Genomic DNA, 22836 nt, shown 5'->3' on the forward strand with positions numbered 1-22836 from the left:
GGGGTTCGTGCCACTGCAGCTCTTCCTCAAATTTACTGGCTGACTTTATAGTCCCAAACTCCATGCCCTGACCCTTTAAGCCAGCCTGGTGAGACTGCAACCTTCTACCACTTGGGCTGCAAGGATGGGTGAATGAACTCAGGCAAAAATCTACTAACTTGCCAGTCTCCTCTGGCAGAGCTCTGTCTCTCAAAGTAGATTGCTGTGTGTCAGCCCTTCTGCCATTTTCTCAGATAGTTTCTACTTCTTGCTTTTGGTAAATAATTGTCTTTGTTCCCATAAAATATTGTGGGAAAGAAAAATAGAATTTGTTACTTATGCAGTAAAGTCAAACTCTTACATTATGATACCATCAACTTTAGGCTAGATTATTATTCTGTAAAGAGATGTTTGGTGCAGACATACAAATATTAATTATTTCACTTCAGATATAATTTTCAGAATTGTGAGGAAAACTCAAGTGCATGGAGTCTATGTACTTTTTCTATCTAAATATTTGGTAGTAGTTGTCTACTTAAATGGCTTTTATTTGGACATTTGACACCAAGGGTTTTTGTTCTACTCTCTTCATACCTTCTTAGAAATAAGAATTAGAGAAAAAGATATCAAATCTTTGTCTCAAATATTTATGAGATCTGATTTGAGAGCAAGAGTTTTGAAAATTGCTAAAAACAAATATCGAGATGCCCATGAAAGAGCTAGAAAAACTCTTTAGTGACCCCTGTTAATGATCAAGACATCAATGTTTGAAAGTAAAGCATATTAGCCTCCACAGGCTTAATGCTTTTGGTGTTTCATCTGCAAACTCCTCATAAGGCCGATTTCAGAGTTATGAAATAGTCTTAATAATGCTATTGTCCCACACAAATCTTAAGAAGTAAACTTACATAGTAAATACTCTTTTTCTTTTTCTTTTTTTTTTTTTTTTTTTTGAACAGGATCCATGGTTAACAAGTCTATCATCGTCATCTCTTAAAGAAAGTCTTGGAGATTCCTTATCACCAGGATCTGGGGAAAAAGCATCCATACAAGGTAGTTATATCAAATTGTTACATCATATTTTATGTTTGAACTCCATATTGCTAAGAATCTTGTTTGCAAAAGACATACTTTTCAGAATGATACATGTCTGTATTTGCCTTAGTTTTAACCCCCCGTGTGCTGTTTACTAACCATGTGATTTTAGATGCAGAACTAGACAAGGTTACGAGAGCAAAGTTACCTAATCTCTCTGGCCCTGTATACTGATCTTGAAAAGGGGGATCTAAGAGCAAGCTACCTCATCTCTCATGGCTGTGAGAATTAAATGAGCTAATAATACCTGTAAAGCCCTTAGAACAGTGCCACGGTAAGCACGTAAGTAAGTGTGAGGTGTGACTTACTAATGCATTTCTTTCCTTAGTCCTGTGACATATAGCTTGATGGGATCTAAAAGGCATAGCTATTTCTAGGACCAGGATGTGTGCATTTATTAAGTGCTTGCCATGTAGTATAATTTTTGTCATTTTGCAGATGAGAAAAACTGAAGTGCAAAGATATTGGGAAACATACCCAAAAGTCAGTGATAAAACCATAATTTGAATCTTTGGCTCCAAAGTCCTTGTTCTTTTTACTGAATACATTAATTAGCAGTTCTAAAGAATTCATTAATGATACTTGGAGTTGTGAGTGCTCTCCAGATGAAAATGTATAACTATAATTGCAAAATTATTTTAAATCCAGCTTAGTTCAAAACCAGTTCCAAAAAATGGCTGTAATAATGAAAGCAGCAGAATTAAGACTTTGACAATAAAAATACAAAGTTGGCCAATAGGTGGATCCTAGTAGAACTGAAAATTGGTGATCACGGACTTCTTTCTGTTGAACATTCCAAAGTGGGGCAGGCGGAATAATAGGAGAAGTTCTGTAATAATGAAACAGAATCTTGTCATGCCACTGCTTGAGGCTGTCCCTTAGAGCATGGAGATGAGTAATAGGCCAGCTTTTAGTGCCCTGTTGGTATCATAGACAACTTTTCTGCATCTTGGCAGAAATAAAACTGTCTAGATGGGGGCACCTGGGTGGCTCAGTCAGTGAAGCTTCCGACTTCAGCTCAGGTCATGATCTCGTGGTTCATGAGTTCAAGCCCTGCATTGGGCTCTGTGCTGACAGCTCAGACAGAACCTGGAGCCTGCTTCGGATTCTGTGTCTCCTACTCTCTCTGCCCCTCCCCTGCTCACACTCTGTCTCTCAAAAATAAATAATAAACATTAAAATAAAATTAAAAAAAAAAACCTGTCTAGAAAAAGGCTTTATTCTCCGTGTGGTGGACTCTTCTAAAATTTCATGAATTCTTGGTTCTCCTGCAGCTCTGCAATTTTGCTCCCGTACCACTCGTACCTATGGTAGCATAGAGATGTGTACCTCCTGCCCGCACAGCTTCTTGTTCCAGCTAAGAAACACAGGCTTTCAAATAGAATAGATACTGCCCTCTCACTTACTTGGTTTATCATCAACAGGAGCTTTTGGTGTGCTTTTGGTTTAGGGTAGTTATTCCATTCTACTTACTAATATGATTTTTTTTCCCCTAAGTATTAGGTAAGTCAAATGCTTTAGTACATTAAGTAGCCACTTTCTCTTTTGTACATCACTTTGGAGAAAAGTTTATTCAAGTTGAATACAATAGCTCTCTTCACATTTTATTTTGCATGACAAAGACATCCTAGGCAATCCTCATTTAGTAGAAAGCAAATGAATCTGTTATCTACCTTATTAGTTCAGAAGAGAGTTTTAGTTTTGTGACTCTGTCTCAAAATAGATCAGAATGAAGAACTTACTGAAAACCACAATTCCTTGAAATCAAATGAAAATGAAGAGAATTCATTTTTGATAGACTTTGTTGCTACTCCACATGAGAAATCCAAGGAAAGTCAAGTGGTTGCTGATGACCTTGAAGAAGAAAAGGAGAAAGCTGAACTGATCATGAATGAGTTGACAGCTGATCCACCGCTATTGAAATCTCAGAGTATCGTAATATCCACTGATGCAACTGCGTCTTCAAAGGTATTTATATAAAATTATACCTTTTATACTACAGCAAAACTCAAAATAGATCTGTTAAATATTTTACCTGCCGTATTATGTACTCTTGAATTATCTGTAGAAAACTCATCTTTTGATACTGGTATATTATCAAGTGGTTCTTATTTAATTCAATACTGTTTTACTTCAGGGAAGATTTGCAGTGAATGTAATCGAAGCCAATATTTCATTAAAAATTATCAAAGGTATTTGATCATAATATACTTTTAAATATCTAGAAACATAAACCCATAAGTGGGTAGGTTTCTATAGGTCTTCATGTTATAAAAATGCATCTGTCTGGAACAATTTCTAAGGTTTTGAATTAGTGAATTTTTAAACATTTTGGATATCATTTTTAAACATTTTATACATTTTAAAGGAAATCTTTAAGAAATGTTTACCAACATCTTTCTTGTTTAAATGGATGGACAGTATCATTATTAGAAACATTATTATTATTATAACCTTGAGAACCAGATTTATGGTGTGTAGGATTACTTGAAACTATGCCAGAGTAGTAGACTTTTAAAGTTTATGGTATAGCATTTTTAGTCTTTATTTCTCTTGAAGCTAGTCTTTATTCCTTATAGCTATAGTCAGCTGGTGACTATGTGTATTTACTATTGGGGAAGGTAACAGTGCTAGTTGAAGACTTGTGGTTGAATAGGACTTTTATAATACAGAATACTAATGCTTTGTATTAAAATTTACAGAGAAGGTTCATTAAACCATGTTCCAGGTATATTGTTCGTAACCACTTTCCTTGGGAAAAATCACTCATGCCAAGTAAGCCATGTAGGTTTCTATCTGTGTTCTCACTTGAATGCTAGCAGCCTTCTGTGTAAAGGAGAGAAGTTACTCCTTAAAAAGAAGAAGGGTATTTGGAATTTATAGATGGGATCCTAGAAATGTCAAACAGAGGCAGTTCTAAATTACAACAGGCAATTTATATATAATAAGTAAGACCATGACATTTCTTTTGACTGAATCCTTGGCTTTATACTTACTCCCCTTAAAGGACCTTCCTTAAGTCTGAATCACATCATTCCCCTGCTAAGGTCTCTTTGTTGTATTGTCATCATAAGAATAAAATGCAGAGGGGCACCTGGGTGGCTCAGTTGGTTAAGCGTCTGATTCTTGATTTCTGCTCAGGTCATGATCTCACCGTTCATAAGTTTGAGCCCCAGGTCTGGCTCTGTGCTAACAGCGCGGAAGCGGAACCTGCTTTGGATTCTCTCTCTATCTCTCTCTCTCTCTCTCCCTCCCTCCCTCCCTCCCTCAAAATAAATAAATCAACTTAAAAAAAAATAAAATAAAATGCAAACATTTTACCACTTCCTAAGGACCTCACACATTCTTCTCTGACCATCTGTTCCTCCACTCTCCCTGTCATTCACTGTGCTTCAGCATCATTCACCTTTTTCTGTTTCTCAACATTATCAAGTTCTTTCCCTTCTCGGGTTCTTAGCCCTTACTACTTCTTTCTTTACGTAGACCTTCCTTCATGTGGCCCCTTTCTTCTCGTCATTTATCTTAGCACTGATGTCAAGACCTCAGGGAGGCCTTTCCTGATCACTGTCGTTAACATAATCCCTCACTCTAGTCACTGTCACAGGGCCCTAGCTTAACCCCGTCTTGACTCACATTTGTTTTTGTGTTTCATGTCCATCAGCCCTCCCTAAAGTGTAGTATCCTTATTAGTTCCCAGGGACTGCTGTACTTGACACATAGTAGATGCTTCAAAAACATTGATTTCCTTGCAGCTTGGCCCCTAAATCTAACTGTGATAGTTATGGGGAGTAATCCATCTATGGTATTTTCTATTTAATAGAAAACAATTGAAGACAGAAATATGAGGAATAAAAAATCAACAAATAATAGAGCATCCAGTGCATCTGGCAGGTAATAAAGTTATTATTATCCCAAATTTATGAGTTTATTTCCAACAGAGCTAATTTTAGCTTAACTTCTGTGAAGTGAATTTCATTTGGTGTTACTTGATTTTCTTTAAATTCCCATCTCATGAAATGAATGAAGTAGTTATTTCATGATAAGACTCCTCAGTTGATCATGTTCTTTTATGATGAGGAATTTATTAGGGATTCTCTATACTCTACATTATTCCTGGGTTAGAGTTTCTTTGCTGTATGGTAATAAAGCTAAAGTCCAGCATTAGACTTCTCTATTAAGTGTCTTTGTCTAACACATGACAATTATACTTAAAACCTTGAGGTTCTGTGGACTAAGGTGGTTTATTAAAATGACAAGATTCTATATTGCTTCATTCACGCTGATGATAATGAATGTCTAACTCATAAATGCTAATCAAAAGCTTCTGTCTTTTAAATTACCATTAATCAAATAAAGCAAGGGTCAGCAAACCTTAACTGTAAAATGCCAGTTAGTACATGGATTAGGATTTATGGGCCATACTCTCTTTCTTGTAACTACTCAGTTCTGCTGTTATAGCAGGGAAACAGCCTTAGGCAACATGTAAATGAATGATCGTAGCTGCGGTTCAGTAAACTTACAAAATAAGTAAACTGTACAAAACTGGGTAGTGGGCCATATTTTCCTGCCAACCCCTGAAGTAGAAAATGCTATTCTAACTATTTAGAATTGTTTTTTTGTAACAAAATGATACAAGAGACTTAAAATCTACTTTATTTATATTATTTTCTCCATGTAACTTGAGATGTAATCCATGTTTCTTAAAAATGTTCTAATTACAATTTTCTAGAAAGAGCGAGCACTTTGAAGCTCTTAGTAAGAAAAGACTATCATCGTTGTCTTTTTTTACATTTTCAAAGTACTTATAACTTATTAATTTATAATGTAATTTCAAATATAGTAGCTGTAAATTCTAATGTATTTTTCTCCTACCAAGTGCAATTGTAGTAACTGTGTTGATTTCTTTGGATCTTTTCAGATTAATGACCTCTGACTTTTTAAAGAAATCTAGTTCTATAAGGAGACCACCATCAGCATCTACCTCTTCTCACTATTTAGGGACTTTGAAAGTCTTGGACCAAAAGCCCCCACAGAAACAGAACCTAGAACCTGAACGAGCAGATAACATAAGGGCAGCTGTTTATCAGGTAAAAAGGAAAACATTTTTTAAAAATGAAGAGTCACCTAATAAGGTTACCCGTTTATCAAGAAATAAAATGACCCTGTCAGAAATGGTGGTTTAATACTTAATATTGGGAAAAATGTTCCTTTATAATACCTGAGCAACCCAAAGTTTTTTTTTTTACTAAATTATTTCTTTCTAAGCTTTGCTTAACCAATCATAGCTGTTTATTTTTTTTTATTTTGTAAGTTTCTTTTCTTTTTTTTTTTTTTACATTCATTTATTTTTGAGAAACAGAGTGAGACAAAGCATGAGTGGGGGAGGGGCAGAGAGAGAAGGAGACACAGAATCCGAAGCAGCTTCCAGGCTCTAAGCAAGCGGTCAGCACAGAGCCTGATGTGGGGCTCAAACCCACAAACTGTGAGATCACGACCTGAGCCTAAGTCGGATGCTCAACCGACTGAGCCACCCAGGTGCCCCCATAGCTGTTTTTAAAGAAAGAGAATATGCCGTGAAAATTTATAAAATTCCAGCCAAAGCAAAAATATGGTTAAGGTCTATATATGTTTTTATGCTTTTTCTTCTTAAAATGTATGAACAAATGAACAAATGTATGAACAAATTTATGAACAAAAAGTTTTAATTTTTTTCTTTCCTAAGAGTTTGTATTTGAAGTAAGCTTGCATAGCAAAAGACTTCCTGATTTTTCCTCATTTCCAAAAAGGTCCTTTTTTTTTTTTTCTTGTCTTGTTTATTACACTACATAATACACTTTAGAAAATTGTACTTGAGAAATTTGGAGAAAAATGTGAACTTTCATGTAGCCATTATATTCAATCTTTGAATTCTGTTGTTAAATCTAAGAAAGATGACAGACATATTTTTTATTCATACTTATCTTTATATATTACAATATTATTAGAAAAATAAAAATGATACTAGTGTATATAGAATTTCTAAATTTTGTGTTTTGCCTTTTTAAAATTTTAATCAAATATTTCAGAAATGGATAAGAATTCTAATTCATTTGGGAAACTTTGAATATCATATAGTTTCTTTCTTATTCTCACAGGAGTGGTTAGAAAAGAAAAATGTGTATTTACATGAAATGCACAGAATTAAAAGGATTGAAAGTGAAAACCTAAGGATCCAAAACGAACAGGTATTCTGAAATACAGAAGTGGAAAATACTGTGGATTTTTAAGTCAGTGAAATATCTCTAAATATTTAACATTGCTAAATCTACTGTTGTTTAAATGGCAAAATAAAATGCATAAAAGAATTGATTTCTGATTTTATTTCTCTGGTACTTTATACATTTTTAGTTTGATATGAATATAACCGTTTTACATGAAAACAGATACACAGAGATTTCTGTTTTTCGTACTCATTTGACCGTACTCATCGTGAACTTATTGTTGCTTGTGGACACCTGTTCAGTCTTACTTCACTTTTCCCTGTGAAAAATTGACTTCAATCTTACAACTTAGCCAAGAATGTAAAGGGTCATCAGACATTGACCTCTAGTTTTCCTCTTTTCCACCTTGAATTTTTTTTTAAATTTTTTTTTAACATTTATTTATTTTTGAGAGAGAGAGAGACAAAGCATGAACGGGGGAGGGTCAGAGAGAGGGAGACACAGAATCTGAAACAGGCTCCAGGCTCTGAGCTGTCAGCACAGAGCCCGACACGGGGCTCGAACTCCTGGACCGCGAGATCATGACCTGAGCCGAAGTCGGCCGCTTAACCGACTGAGCCACCCAGGCGCCCCTCCACCTTGAATTTTATACGTATGTTCAAGACCAACCCCTACGTGAACTCTTGAGCCATATCCTTCCCGCTGTCCAGAGGTAGGCTTTTATTTCAGTACTTGAGTCTCTACCTCTAACTCCTGCCTGGTCGTCTCCGACATGCTTAGTTCCTTCACATCTTCTAAACTAAAAGCCCTCTACTGTGCTGTGCAATACTTCAATGGATTCAGAGAGGAACCTATTTCCCAAGTGCAGGGTACTGCATGGAGCAGCCCTGCAGGGGTGTGCCACATCCCCGTCACCACTTTTGCAGCGTTTCTCTGCTGTGCTCAGTGCCAGACACCTTCTCGTGTGATCTGCGCAACTCGGGGAGGTGCGTTGTGCCTTCCCTTCTGAATCATGTTTTCTCTAAGGCTTTCTGTCGTTTAATGGTAAGCAATATTTTATAGCAAACCAAGAATATGGGACTAGATGGAGGTAAGTAAAGTCGTAACATACTTACCATACACTCACCTACATATTTTCCCGTCTGCACGTAGTTTCAACATGTGGGCTCTGTTGTTTAGTAACAATGTTATGCTTTGATGTCAGTCAGAACTCCGGTTCAAAGCAAAAATCTGTGTGACTTGGCCCATCTACCTCACTCTGACTTACTTTATAAGCCTATAACTTTCCTGATATCTTTCTTTTAATGGAATGCGGGTTTTTTTGAAGTTTATTTATTTATTTTGAGAGAGAGAGAGGAGGGAAAGGGCAGAGAGAGAGGGAAGGAGAGAATCCCAAGCAGGCTGTCAGCACAGAGCCCAACGGCGGGGCTGTATCTCATGACCCTGAGATCGTGACCTGAGCCGAAATCAAGAGTAGGTTGCTTAACGGACTGAGCCACCCTGGTGCCCCCTTAATAGAATGTTTTATTATTAGTATTTTGCAGTAGTACTTGGCCTATTAGTTTGTTTTGACAACACTTGTTCAGTACACTTCCAAAAAACAGTTCTTTCCCATGAATAGCAGATCAATATCAGATAAATGGTTTAAGAAAAGGACGTTTTAAAATGCAATGAGTAAAAATAAAATTAAAATGCAATGAAAAAATCAGATGACATTTTTTTTTTTTTGTAAATCAACTTGTCTAACCTATCCTAAATAAATTATCTTCTTTGAAAACAATTTCTAGAAACGATGACTATGTAGGGAATGAAATACAATCTGTACGTGTATATCGGCATCTCCCGATACTTGGCCATCTATTTACCCGCACACATCTAACTGTCTCTTATTTTTCTGAAATAGAAAAGAGCTGCTAAGAGAGAAGAAGCATTAGCATCATTTGAGGCCTGGAAGGCTATGAAAGAAAAGGAAGCAAAGAAAATCGCCGCCAAAAAAAGACTTGAGGAAAAAAACAAGAAAAAAACCGAGGAAGAAAATGCTGTGAGAAAAGGAGAGGCACTACAGGTATGCAGGGGCTTCGGACATCTGCCTTCCTTATCCTCTCTCACTCAGCACCTATGGTACTGATTGACTGGGCTTCTCCTTACCTGGTCACATCCACGGTCAGTAAGAAACTCGTTGTGAACTCTTTCAGGCGTTTGAACGATGGAAAGAGAAAAAGATGGAGTATCTTAGAGAGAAAAATAAAAAGGAAAAAGAATATGAAAGAGCGAAGAAGCAGAAAGAGGAGGAAACTATTGCTGAGAAAAGGAAAGATAACTTAACAGCTGTAGAGAAATGGTAATCCCAAATGAGAACTGTTTTGCTCCATTTCAAATGAATAACGCTCTAGGCTTTTAAAACATTGTTTGCTTGAAATTTACTAATGTATCGGCATCTCATTACCACAAAGATGTATTGGGAAATCTTTATTATAGCCTCTCCTTTAACCACCCAGTGTTTTGTACTGTCCTACATAGGAATGAAAAGAAGGACGCCTTTTTCAAAGAAAAGGAGAAAGAGAGAATAAATGAGAAAAGAAGAGAAGAACTGAAAAAAGCAGAGAAGAAAGATAAAGACAAGCAAGCTATTGATGAATATGAAAAATGGCTGGTAGGTATTGTTTGTTAATGCACCTGTGTCTTATTAATGTACTTTATTCATGACTTTTCTGTGCCTAATTGCAGTTCTTTTGCCGCTGCCTGCTGGCCATTTCTACTCAAAGCTGCCTTGTTGAATCTGTCCTCTCCCTATGTCTATCATATTGTCTTTGATTTACTCATTTCTGTTAACGCTTCTATTCCTTCAAGCACTCGGGCTAAGCCTTCAGGCATGATACTCTTCCTTACCCGCATTCCCAGGGTTAGTCACTTACCAGTCGTGCCTAGTCTTCCTTTGCAATGACTCTCAGGTGTAAAATCACGGAAAGCTGACAAGTGCACTGCTGAAGGACTTGTCAGCTTTTAGGTGGGACTTGTCATGACACATAGTAATACTGAATTGAACGGTGAGAAAGTTATTCCACTTTTTAAATTCTCTTTTGCTCTTTCCAATGACCTCAAGGAGAAAGTCTCATTTTGGTGCTTTTTAACGAAAGAAAGCAAGTAAGAAGTTCAGGAGGAAAATGTCTAGCTGGACGTAACATGTTTCTGTTTTTTAAATATTTTTCTTCTGTTTTAGTCTACTTATGTTTATAGTTCCTTTTCATTGATGTTAAGCAAAATACTGTTTTCTGTTTTAAAATATCATCATATATATACGTGTTTATCAATTTTTGACTAACGTGTTCATATGAAAAGCACTTTACATCGGTAGGTGGCACATTCACGCGGGTAGTTAGCACCCCCATAGGTGGCACATTCATGTGGGTAGTTAGCACTCCACCTGCGGCAGCAATCACAAAGTGTAAAAGTTGCTCCACAGGGCATAGCATCCGGTAGGGCTCTCTCCAGTAAGATTTCTTATAAACCTTTTGAATTCATGTCAATGTGCTAGTTAAAAATACTGTTCAGGGTATTTTGTGGTTGTATTTCTCTGGTTAGGACTGACTTTTAGTATCTTTTCATTTGTGGAAGGGTCACTTGTCATTTTTTTTGTAAACTGTTAATCCATAGGCTTTGCACATTTTTCTGTTGGTCTTTTTCATATTAATTTTCAGAAGCTTTTTTTATACACTAGGGAAATAAGCCTATTTCTGGTAGGAGTTACAACCACTTTTTCCCATGGTTTTGTTGATCTCTCAACTTTGCATATAGTATTTTATGCAATGAACAATTTTGTTTTATCTTCTGGTGTCAAATTTATCAGTCTTTTGAGTTCTATTTTCTGGCATAGTTGAAAAGACTTTCTTCATAACTTGAAGTTAAATAAAGTGCTCTCATTTTTCTTCTAGTAACTTTATGATTTTAATATCTTGACATTTTAACATTTGACCAGCTTATAATTTATCTTGCTCGTGATGGGATATATGATTCCAACTTTATTTTTTCCAAACACATCTCCTACAAAAAAGCCTTTTACCCAATGATTTGAGGTACTGCCTTTGTTACCTGATACATTCCCAGAATTTAGGATCTGTTTCTTCTCTTCTTTTTTTTTTTTTTTTTAATGTTTATTTATTTCTGAGGGGGAGAGAGAGAGAGAGAGAGAGAAACAGAATATAAGTGGGGGAGGGACAGAGAGAGAAGGAGACACAGAATCCGAAGCAGGCTCCAGACTACGAGCTGTCAGCACAGAGCCTGACGCGGGGCTCAGACTCACAAGCCATGAGATCATGACCTGAGCTGACGTTGGACGCCCAACTGACTGAGCCACCCAGGTGCCCCAGGATCTGTTTCTTGACTTTCTGGTCCATGGGTCAATCTCAGATCTCACTATACATATTCCATATACTGTTTCATTATCAGGACTTTATATGTTTTCATATCTGTTTTGTTTAATCTTCCTTCATAGCTCCACTTTCAAGTATCTATTATTATTTACTTTTTCACATAAACTTTAGAATCAACAGTAGCTAGAGAAACATTCATGACACAAGGCAGACTATGTAAAGATAAGATAAAAACATGAAGCATTTAGGAATAAACTTAAGAAATGTACAAGACAAAGACAACTATGAAGAAAATTTTAGAATACTCCTAAAGGACACAAATGAAGACTTGAGAACATGGATCAAAACTGCTCTTGGATAGAAACAGTCTTATAATGATGTTATAGATGTCAGTTCTCCCTGCAATAATTTACAAATTTAATTCAATCCTAATAAATATAGCAACAGAATTTATTATTGTTTATGTGTTGACTTTAGTGCTGTTTTATGCCAATTTCAGGCAGAAAAACAGTAAGGAATAAGGTGATCAAAATTGGTTTAATGGTTTGAATGAGGAAGGTAGTATTCGTGATGGCTTTCTTAAACTTTTTAAAAAAAAAATTTAATGTTTATTTTGGGGGGGGGGGTGGGGCAGAGAGAGAAGGAGACACAGAATCCGAAGCAGGCTCCAGGCTCTGAGCTGTGAGCACAGAGCCCTATGCAGGGCTCAAACCTATGAACTGTGAGACCACGACCTGAGCCAAAGTTGGACGTTTAACTGACTGAGCCACCCAGGCGCCCCTTCCTTAAACTCTTAAATAGTGCTTGGTTCTAAGAAAAATGAAAACTCTTCATAGATCAAGGAGACATATACTGTGTGATAGTATCACTTATAGCAACTAAATGTACGTGTTTAAGTTTTCAGTTTTATTTTCACTTATTCTTGAAAGTGGAATAGAATCTCCTTAATGACTAAGCCACAGTTAGGTACATTGTGTTTTATTACAGTACTTAGTCACTTTCTCATCCTGATCAGTCCTCTAGAGAACAAAAACTCATCAATCAAAGATCTACGATGAAAATGACTTGTTTTGATGTCAGTATAACCTCAACAAATATAATGCTACTTATAAAAACATCCATATACAATATGTTACAGAACTACTCCTCCATTTTACCAATCTCTTATTAAAATTTGTTTGCAGATAGTTTGGAAAAATACCCCTATTTAGAAGTCTAAGGACTTTCATTTTAATGTAAAGTTACGTGTCAAAACTTTGCTTTAAAATCTAATTTGAGTAGTGAGCATTGGATGAGTCATTCTTTTAGGGGAAAGTTATAGCCAAAGATCAGTAAGACTCTCTTCTTTACGCTGGTTCCCAGATTAATTAATAGTTGCCTTTAGTAAGAAAATGAATAAAAAGTTCAGTCTCCAACAGACAACAGTCAGAAGGACTTTATAACAAGGTTCTTTTAATTATTAATTATTGCTTGAGTAATATTACCAGTAATTAATTATTACTCAAAATAACATTATAGGTCATCTGAATTGATATTAAGGTTGATAGTTGCTTGTTTCCTATTCTGACCTTTTTAGTATCTACCAGTAAGAACAAACTTGTTTCATGTTTCCCTCTCTCTCCCCATGTTAAATGGAACAGACAAAAAGAGGTTTGGTCAGTTTCTGTGGACACAGCCGAGTCTTTGCTTTTCTGCTACCTAGCAAGAGGGTCTGCCTCCCTCTGAGATACTAAAATGATTGACCACGACTCAATTATAGTTTTTTTTTGTTTTCTCAATTAAGATTCTGAAAGGAGATTCCCTCTTTGCTTTAGTAGGACTAGCAGACATGCAAACATTTTCATGATCTGGAGCAAGGTGTTAAAATAATTTCATACCTCTCTATTCCTTTCGTTTTACGTGAATAATTGTATGTCAATGGAAACCTTGCGTTATCGTATTCTCCTTGTGACATCTATCAGTTCCACACAGGTACGGGTAAAAGAACCGTAGACACCTAATAATTTACCAAAAATGCTGTCCCTCCCAAGCCGCCCAGTCTGCAGAGGCAGTGCTGTTTAAGGGTTCCTGGGTACTGCTGCTCTTTGAGAAAATCACCAAGGTGAGGAAACCACCCAACTTGCAGGTGTTAGCAGAGACTTGGAGAAATGGAAAGACAATCTGAGCTGCACGGGGAAAGGAGCCAGAGCTGTTAACATTTCAGGTAGTCCTAGATTAATGTCTAGATTTCACGGTACTTCCCACATACTCAGTCATCTCTTTGACGGGTATGTGTACGGGGAAACAGAATGGTTCGAAAATTCATCTGCTTTCATGAAAATGTGAGGTTCTGGAAGATAATATTTTCAAATAAGATGAAGGTCAGAACTGTTCCCATCAAGCAGTAAAATAAAAACTTACCATTCCATTCACCCAGAAGCCAGCGTTCCGCCTGGATTATTCCCACCACTTTCCAGGATATGTAGCCCTTAATTCCTCATTTGCCTCCAGAGGTGGTCCCACATTTCACTGCTTTTTCTACAGCTAAACTTCTACAGGTTTATTTTACACTTCTTGGTTCTCCATACCCTTTTCACCCTCCACACACTCCGAGCTTGTCTCTTTTGCCATTGTGTTACAGAAACTACGCTTTGAAAGTTAGTTTTGTCAGACCATGTAGCCATCCAATGTGTTGTTTTCTGCCACATTCCCCGGACCTCTCAAACATTCTAGATAGTCGCATCCTCCTTCTTGCAACCATCTTCTCTCCTGGGTGCCCTGTTCCCCTGGTTTCTCTCACTTCCCGGCCTCCCTTCCCAGCGTCACTTGTTGACTTCTCTTCTATTACGTATGTTCCAGTTGTTACTGTGGCCTGCGGGCCCCCCCGCACCTCACTCCCGTCTTTTTATTCTCACCTGGCACCCCCTTCCCATCTTCCCAGTTTGAGTCACCCTGGCTCTCTCGTTTCTCCTCACATCCCAAGGTTCTCTGACTTGTCAGAGCCCTGACATATACCGCTCCCTCTGCTTGAAATGCTCTCTCCCCATCGCGTATCACAAGTGGCTTCTCTTACCCATCTTGTCTCACTCACAGTGACATTCCTGAGTCCACTTTTCTTTGCAAGTAAGTACTCCCTTTTGCTCTTTAACAATCACAACGATTTTTTCATGATGTTCCATAGAAATTCTCACAACTCGAAATGATCTGTGGTTTATTTGATTGTTTATTAACTGCCTATTTTGAAAATCCCCTGAGGGACAAGGACCAAATCGGTGTGTTTGGATTTTAGAATCACTTTATGCATGGCCCTCACTATGCTACTTGACCCAGAGTAGGATCTCAGTGCTTAAAAGGTGAATGAATAAACACAAATTAAAGCAATATAGTACCAGTAAAATATTAGACCCCCCAGGGCCCCTCAGAACCTGTTACAAGTAAGGATATGCTATATAATAAAGTAACGCAAATTAATACATGCAGGGAAATTATAATTTGGTTATTTGTGTGTCATTTGGACATAAAATCCCTTCAGAAAATTACCCTACAACAATAGAAACTCCAAAAGAACTAAAGCAATGAATATAAAATGCCAAACAATAGAAGAACCAAAAGAAAATAAAACAGTATCAAGTCTCACAAGATAAGATGCTTTTCTAAACCTAGAAGTGCTGTGGAAATAACAAAGGAGAACATGAACAGATATGAAATTTAAAATCATTAATGAATTAACATAAAAAGTCAGTGTAGGTGCTGCTTGGTGAATTCCTACAGCAGCTTTGAAAAATAAATTATTTCCCAGTAAAGTTGAACATAGTCAAACCCTACAAACCAATTTTACTCCAAGCATATACATGGAGAGAAAATCTTGACTTATAAGTACAAGGAATCAAACAAGGATGTTTATAACACGGTCATTGCGTGGGAAAAAAAAAAAAAAAAGGAACATCATTCTTTCAACAAAAACAACAAAAAAAATTGATTAGTTGTGATAAGTTGCTATGCTAATATGGAATTCTATTAGTATTCTATGGAATATCAAGGAACTAGAGTTATACCTCATATAGCTAGATCTTAGAAATATTAAGATGAATAAAAGAGGATGTTGCAAAAAATATATAGTGTGTTCCCTTGTATTGTAAATTATAAAAACATGCAAAAAAAGTTACTTATTGGGGGATTAATACATATATGATAAAAGTATTACATATTATAATAAAATATTACAATAAAATTAAGAGATACACTGGAATGATAAGCATCGAATTCAGAGCAATGGATACCTCAGTGGGGTGGAGAGGAAGGACTGTGATAAGGGAATGAACACCGAGAGCTTCAAAAGTATTGGTCATGTTTTCTTTCAGAAGGCAGATAGCGGGTTCACAGGTTTTGGCTGTATTACTCTTTAAACAGTTGTCACGGCTGAAATCGTTCTTTTTTATTTTATTTATTTATTTATTTATTTATTTATTTATTTATTTATTTTGATAAAAAGGACTAAAAGTAACATAGATAAAATGTTTGCTGCAAAGATAATATTTACTGTATGAAACTCTGCAGGGGGCGCCTGAATGACTCAGTCGGTTAAGTGTCTAACTCTTGATTTCGGCTCAGGTCATGATTTCATCATTCACGGGTTCAAGCCCCACATTGGGCTCTGTGCTGGCAGCACGAAGCCTGATTCTCTGTCTCCCTCTCTCTCTGCCCTTCCCTGACTCATGCTCTATGTCTCTCAAGATAAATAAATAAATAAATTCTGAAAAAGGTGTTTAAGAAAAATACGCAAATTACTAAAAATTAAAAGCACTGATATCCATATCAATGAGCCAAATAATTGAGAAAAAAATTCACTTAAAAGTGCTAAAGAAATCAAAATGTGCTCAAACTCAATAATAAGTAAAGAAACATGAAACTTAGCTTTCGACTATTTATGAAAATTTTGAAGTATCCCTGCTGCTATGGCAGATTCAACCTTTGCACCCAGTAAATTTATTTCTGAGAATCTGTTCTCAGAAAGTCATCCACTGACCTCTAATAATTATTCTCTTTGAGTTATGGAATTTTAGGTTTTTTTTCCCCATTTTTCACAATTTTATTTAAATATTATCACTTTTAATATTAAAAAATAAGTGATTAAGTGGTGTATTAATTCCTGTTGGTAGTATTCTTTATAAGCAATCTTCTCTAGCTACTATTCCTTTATAAACAATTAAATCAGAAATGACATTTAAATCTCCTGTAATGGATTATTTTGTTCTGCAATGAGCAACTTGATTTGAAAATAATGTTCATATATGTATGTAAATTTACAGTTTTCTGTTTTCTCTTTAGGAAAAGAAAGAAAGGCAGGAAAGAATTGAACGAAAACAGAAGAAACGTCATTCCTTTCTTGAAAATGAGGCACTTCCTCCCTGGAGCCCTCCAAGTCGAACTGTGTTCTCAAAAGTGTTTTGATAATTCTCATTCTTACGTGAGATGTAGTTATTTATCAATTCACTAATTTTAGCCGTGAGTTTAAAACTATTTATTCAGTTAGTTATAGTTAGAAGAGTTGTATGTTATTAAACGCCAGCCATTTCCATTGACTGTGGATAAGATGCTTTGGAGTTTAATCAATGAAATAATTGAAGGCATTTTTTTTGGACCGTAGATAAGCTGCCTCAAATGAGAAGCTAATAATCAGATCGCTCTTACCGTTAAAAGAACCCTTTATCATGTCTTTGCAATTGTTACAATCAGGTGACCCATGACCACTTTCAGCCGTGCCCGGTATTGAAGTGTGTGTATTCCCCAGAATAAAGGAAACCATTTAGGTATGACAATCATAGAAATAATTGAATCATTCTGTGAATGATTGTCCACCTAGATTCAGGTTTTAAAAGGAATCAGTGCTGGCAGTACGCATGTATTATTTTTTCCAAAACTTATCTTTAACTTGAGCGGTTGCACTTGCACTGTACAAGTTACGGTTTTGGTCAGGTGAGGCAGTAGTTCAGTAGAACTCTAATCCTCCAAGCATTCTATTTAAGAGGTATGCCTTATGTTTTAATATGAGTGTATCTGTCCCAGATTTCCATGACAATCATAGACATAGGCATTTGAGTAGACCTCTCAAATTTGTCCTCTAAATTCTATCTCACTTTATTATTTCGGTGATATCAAAAGATATCCGTTTCTTGGCAGTGAAATACTCACACGATTGAGATGGAAATTCCACAAGAGTTCAAGGTCATTATCACTATTATTAGTTTCCAGATTTAAGCCATATAGGTGATAAAGGCAATTTTTGACCTCTTAACCTATTCTAGAGTCTTATAGCTTATATTTAGAAGACAGCTGTATAGGAAGGTAACTTGTAGAAAATGCCCAAAGAATCTTTATTTATTTATTTGATCTGTGCATATCTTTATATTAATTGGACTCATACTTGAACTGGTCAGCTAATTTATCACAGACCAAATGTATGCTCTCAGAGTTGTGATACTACTTTAGCCAATGATGGGATGCAATGATGGGTGAGAATATAATTACTATTTATTAAGCACCTATTGTATGGTCTCTTCTGGGTCTTTACAAATGTTAATTCTTTGCAACAAGTATTCAACGCAGGTATTATTTTTCAGATTAAAAATACTGAGACTCAGAGAAGTAACTTGCCATACATTTAGCATGTGACATTTGAGATTAGAATTGAGTGAGTCTTCCTCCCCCCAGAATCAATAGGCTCATTTTTATGCTCTGTATTATATCAACTTTATAAACACATTTTACCTCTCAGATCCTAAAATCGTGCATTGTTACTTAGAGCTTGTATTTCCTTTTAGAAATATCTGTTTGTTATTAGAGATGGTGAACTTTATTAGATCTATAAAATGAAAGAAGATTTCATAATATGTAAAGAATTAGTCAAATGCCTTGTATGTAGTATTAGAATGTCAGGAAACCCAGCAGGTAGTGGAACATAGGCTTTTGAGATAGTCACTCAGAAGGTCCCACTCTGAGGATTAGGCTGGCTGCAGTGCGTTCAAGATAAGAGACATCACGGATCACTGGATCACATCAGTGCTACCGGTAGTTGTTTTTTGTTTTTTGTTTTTTAATTATAAATAAAACTAGAAGCCTTTTTATACTGCCGGGAACCAGGAGAATACTTCATGAAATTGAAACTATTATCACCAATGTGTATTATCAATATGGGATTTAGCTCCTCTGTTTTTCACCAAATAGATATATATAGTGCCTACCAGGAGGAATCGTTGTTTATGGTATCTAATTAGCTATTCAGAGCTAAGAAGGTATTTGCAAATTCCAGGAAAGTTAAAGGAAAAAAGGTCAGGGATATGAGATCATCAATGCATATGTCATAAATTTCACATTAAATATTTACACTTCCCAATTATTTTCTTCTTCATTATCATTTAGTGGCTTGCTATCATCGCTTCTTAGTTGCAGGAGCACTGAATGAGGTTAGTAATTAATGTAAAGCATATGGCACATAATAAGGACTTAATAAATATTCATTTTCACTTACTTACTTCCATAAGCCCTGCATTTCCCCACTTCATGTATGTGAGAAGAAGGTCAACACAGATGGGATTGATAATGGTTATTTGACTTACACGTTCTTAGCATGCAAGAAGAAATCTCCACTTTCCTGGCCAGTCTGGCCATCAAAAGAGAATATGGAGGTGAGTTGGATTAGAGACCTCCTAAAAAGAAATCTAAAGAAATCTAAATCTTAGCACTGCTTGTGAAGTAAAATGAAATGGGAAATTGAGGTGTTTGCGAAGACCCAGCAATTCATTTCCCTCAGTGGGGAATTTTGTCTTAACTACGATAAATAATAAATTACTTCCTGTTTACAGTAACACCTGCTGATCAGTTATCTAGTTGAATGAAATCCTCTCTTCTTCCCGTAGCAAAAATAAAGCTGAGTTTTAAGAGCTGGATGAAAGTAAAGTACTGTTGACTTTCTGAGATCCAAAGGAGAGAATCCAACCTGGTAATATTCTCTTGAATGCATTTATCTATTTAAGGGGTATGATTTCCCCATATATCCTTTAAAGTATCAAATATCAATACATTTGCTCATCAAGTTTTCATTAATTTATAATAGGGAATTCAAATTCAAATTAAAGACACTAAAAGTATATCGATTTTCAGACTAAAATTCTACTTTTGTAAACTGTATTGATCACTTGAATGCTAACACTTCAAAGTACAGAAAATAAGAATTTAATGAATATTTTGCAATATGACTGAAAACAATTTCCCTAGAAATTGGCAGATTAATACAAAAATAAAATTGTATACAGAATGTATTTTCCCCGTAACAAGCAAGAAAACAGTAGTGCGTTCTATAACTAGAGAAAAACTATATGGCATTTTAGATCAGTAGGAAGTGGCAGTTTTCTTAAAATAAGAACCATTCAGGGATAACAATTTTCCAGTGGTTTGTATTGCATCCTGTTTTGAAAATGTTAGTAGTTCATTTATTGTTCTAAATAGTATTGAAACTGATGTCTCACTGTTGCCAAAGCGGTAGCTGAAAATAGTTAAGTGTTCCCAGTTGTATATATCTTGGAGTGATAAAACTATGGATCTGGAAGGGTTTTAATAATTTAATAAAGTTGGCCCAAACACTATTTCTAAGTTAAATGACTACTTTGACTTGCCCAAGCTCAGATCACTAACCATAAGAATCCAAAGTTAGAAATCAGGTGTCCAGTTTTCCAGTTGTAATCAGCCCGCCATTCCACAATTTTGAGATCTGATAAAACTTTCACACTAACTTTTGTAGCCATGGTCATTACCAACTTAGTTCGTTTCGATTCTCTCCAGTGGTCCCTTATTCTTCCAGTGCCTTCTCCATAACTCCACCAGATCAAAGCTCTTTGGGCACCTCCACCACTATTTTATGGGTGGGGGGGAGTACTGAAGTTTCTTAAGCTCTGGGTCACAGGCTAGAGTAAAATGGAAAAAAGGAATTTCTCAAAATGGGAGAAATTGCATGTTAGCCAAAGTAGGTCCCGAGAATAAACTAGTACAGAAAACAAATTTTCCTGATGTAATCTTGGCTCTAATTTCAATAGTGCTACATTAAAAGGTATTTAAACCCATATGCTTCCATTCTACACAAAGCAAAGATATTACCAATTGTCCTGCTTCTTAGGTACATTGGCTGACAGAATAATGAATGCTATGTAAATGCTTAACTAGAGACTTCCCTGAATTCTTTTTATTTTAAAATTTCTTGGGATTTGATTATTTTGGAACATGTTACATGTAATTGTATAATGTTAATTAAATTATTGGTATTAAATTTAGGATGTTTAAGAATTACTTGAGGAGATGTATTTAATGTCTGCTTTTTAGTAGCATACTTCATGTTCTGCTTAATTAAAGTTAATCATTAAAGATTTATTTTATTGGGTCCTGTTATTTATTGCTTGTGCTAAATTTCATTTCATAACGTTGGAAAATGTGGTGTGAGTTTTATTTGTGGGCTAAAGGTGAAATGATCATTGTCATTTGCAGCAACATGGATGGATCTAGAGAGTATAATACTAAGCGTAATAAGCCAGAGACAGACAAATAGCATATGATTTCACTCATATGTGGAATTTAAGAAAGAGAACGAATTGAACAAAGAAAAGAAAAAAAAAAAAAAAAAAAAGACAAACCAAAAAACCACAGACTCTTAACGATAGAGATCAAACAGATGGTTACCAGAAGGGAGGTGGGGGGCAGGGGCAAGGATGGGGGAAATTGGTGAGGGGCATTAAGAGTACACTTATGATGAGCACTGAGTAATGTATAGAATGGTTGAATCACTATATTGTACACCTAAAATTAATATAACACTATGTTAACCACACAAAAGTTTTTTTTAAAGATGAAATTATTATGCTGATATACCTTTTATTAGAAATGACTGAAATTTTGAAAAAAAAAAGAAAATTTGGATATAAACTTTTTTTTACTTGAAATACTACACAAATTACAAAGGTAATGTCATTATAAAATTATCAAATAATTAGAAAGTGCAGCATCACCTGGGTGGCTTAGTCGGTTGAGCATCTAACTCTTGATTTCAGCTCAGGTTATCATCCTAGGGTGGTAGGATTGAGCCCCATATCGGGCTCTGCCCTCAGCGTGGAGTGGAGCCTGTTTGGGATTCTCTTTCCCTCTGCCCCCTGACTTGTGCACGCTCTCTCTCTCTCTTAAAATAATAATAATAATAAGTGCAAATAGCAAAAATAAACCACATTCCCATCTCCCCGAAACATTCATAGTTAACATACTGTGTACTCTCCCAGCTTTTAATTTCCAGTGCATTTTTTCTTGTAGTTGAAATTAAGCTGAGAATGAAGAAGGCAGAGATATAGTTCCCTCTATCTCTGTTTTCCTCTGTGTCTCTCTATCTCTGTCTCTGTCTCTCCCATGCTACCTATATGTGTTGTATTTCTATATTTTCTCTCTCTCTACATATAGAAATAGAACACATACACGTAACATGCATATATACAAACTTCTTTTTTATTCCTTAAAATAGATAGAGATCAAACTGTGTATTTGGTTACCAGAATTTACCGCTCAACAATATATAATGAACATATGAACATATGACATATGTCCATATGACATCTCAAGATGTCACGGATCACTTAGATCCCATCAAATTACCAATAAATAAAGGAAATTTCATAAATAAAACTAGAAACCTTTTTATATTGCCAGAACTACAAGACATGGAAGAAGTTACTTAATGGGTATGGAAATTCAGTTTTGCAAGATGAAAGGACTTCTGGAAATTGGTTTCATGACAATTCGAGTGTGCTTAATGCTACTGAACTGTGCATTTAAAAATGGTTAAGATGGTAAATCTTGTGTCCATTTTACTACAATTTTTTTTTTTTTTTTTTTTTTTTTTTTTGGGACAGAGAGAGACAGAGCATGAACGGGGGAGGGTCAGAGAGAGAGGGAGACACGGAATCTGAAACAGGCTCCAGGCTCTGAGCCATCAGCCCAGAGCCCGATGCGGGGCTCGAACTCACGGACCACGAGATCGTGACCTGGCTGAAGTCGGACGCTTAACCGACTGCACCACCCAGGCGCCCTCATTTTACTACAATTTTTAAAACACTGCACAGCAAAACAAAACAGTGACTCATTCATCTATATGAATATAGATATAGAGACATATAGAGAAAACT

At 36.0% G+C, this 22836-nt stretch overlaps 1 protein-coding gene across 3 annotated transcripts in view; it reads left to right on the forward strand.

The window, feature by feature from the left end:
* Positions 1 to 21043, forward strand: part of MAP9 (microtubule associated protein 9) — a 38241-nt gene extending 17198 nt beyond the window's left edge. For 2 of the 3 annotated variants that reach the window (XM_045464840.1, XM_045464852.1), the window contains exons 6-14: positions 939 to 1032; positions 2798 to 3042; positions 4895 to 4965; positions 5993 to 6161; positions 7209 to 7298; positions 9178 to 9339; positions 9470 to 9615; positions 9795 to 9927; positions 16952 to 21043. In XM_045464840.1, the coding sequence (XP_045320796.1) occupies positions 939 to 1032; positions 2798 to 3042; positions 4895 to 4965; positions 5993 to 6161; positions 7209 to 7298; positions 9178 to 9339; positions 9470 to 9615; positions 9795 to 9927; positions 16952 to 17074 (1233 nt within the window). In that variant the 3' untranslated portion in view covers positions 17075 to 21043. The remainder of the gene's footprint in view (positions 1 to 938; positions 1033 to 2797; positions 3043 to 4894; positions 4966 to 5992; positions 6162 to 7208; positions 7299 to 9177; positions 9340 to 9469; positions 9616 to 9794; positions 9928 to 16951) is intronic. The other variant, XM_045464847.1, reaches the window with a different exon arrangement.
* The last annotated feature ends 1793 nt before the right edge of the window (positions 21044 to 22836 follow it).

Source organism: Leopardus geoffroyi, chromosome B1 (genome assembly GCF_018350155.1).
Source record: "Leopardus geoffroyi isolate Oge1 chromosome B1, O.geoffroyi_Oge1_pat1.0, whole genome shotgun sequence".
Lineage (NCBI taxonomy): Eukaryota > Metazoa > Chordata > Mammalia > Carnivora > Felidae > Leopardus > Leopardus geoffroyi.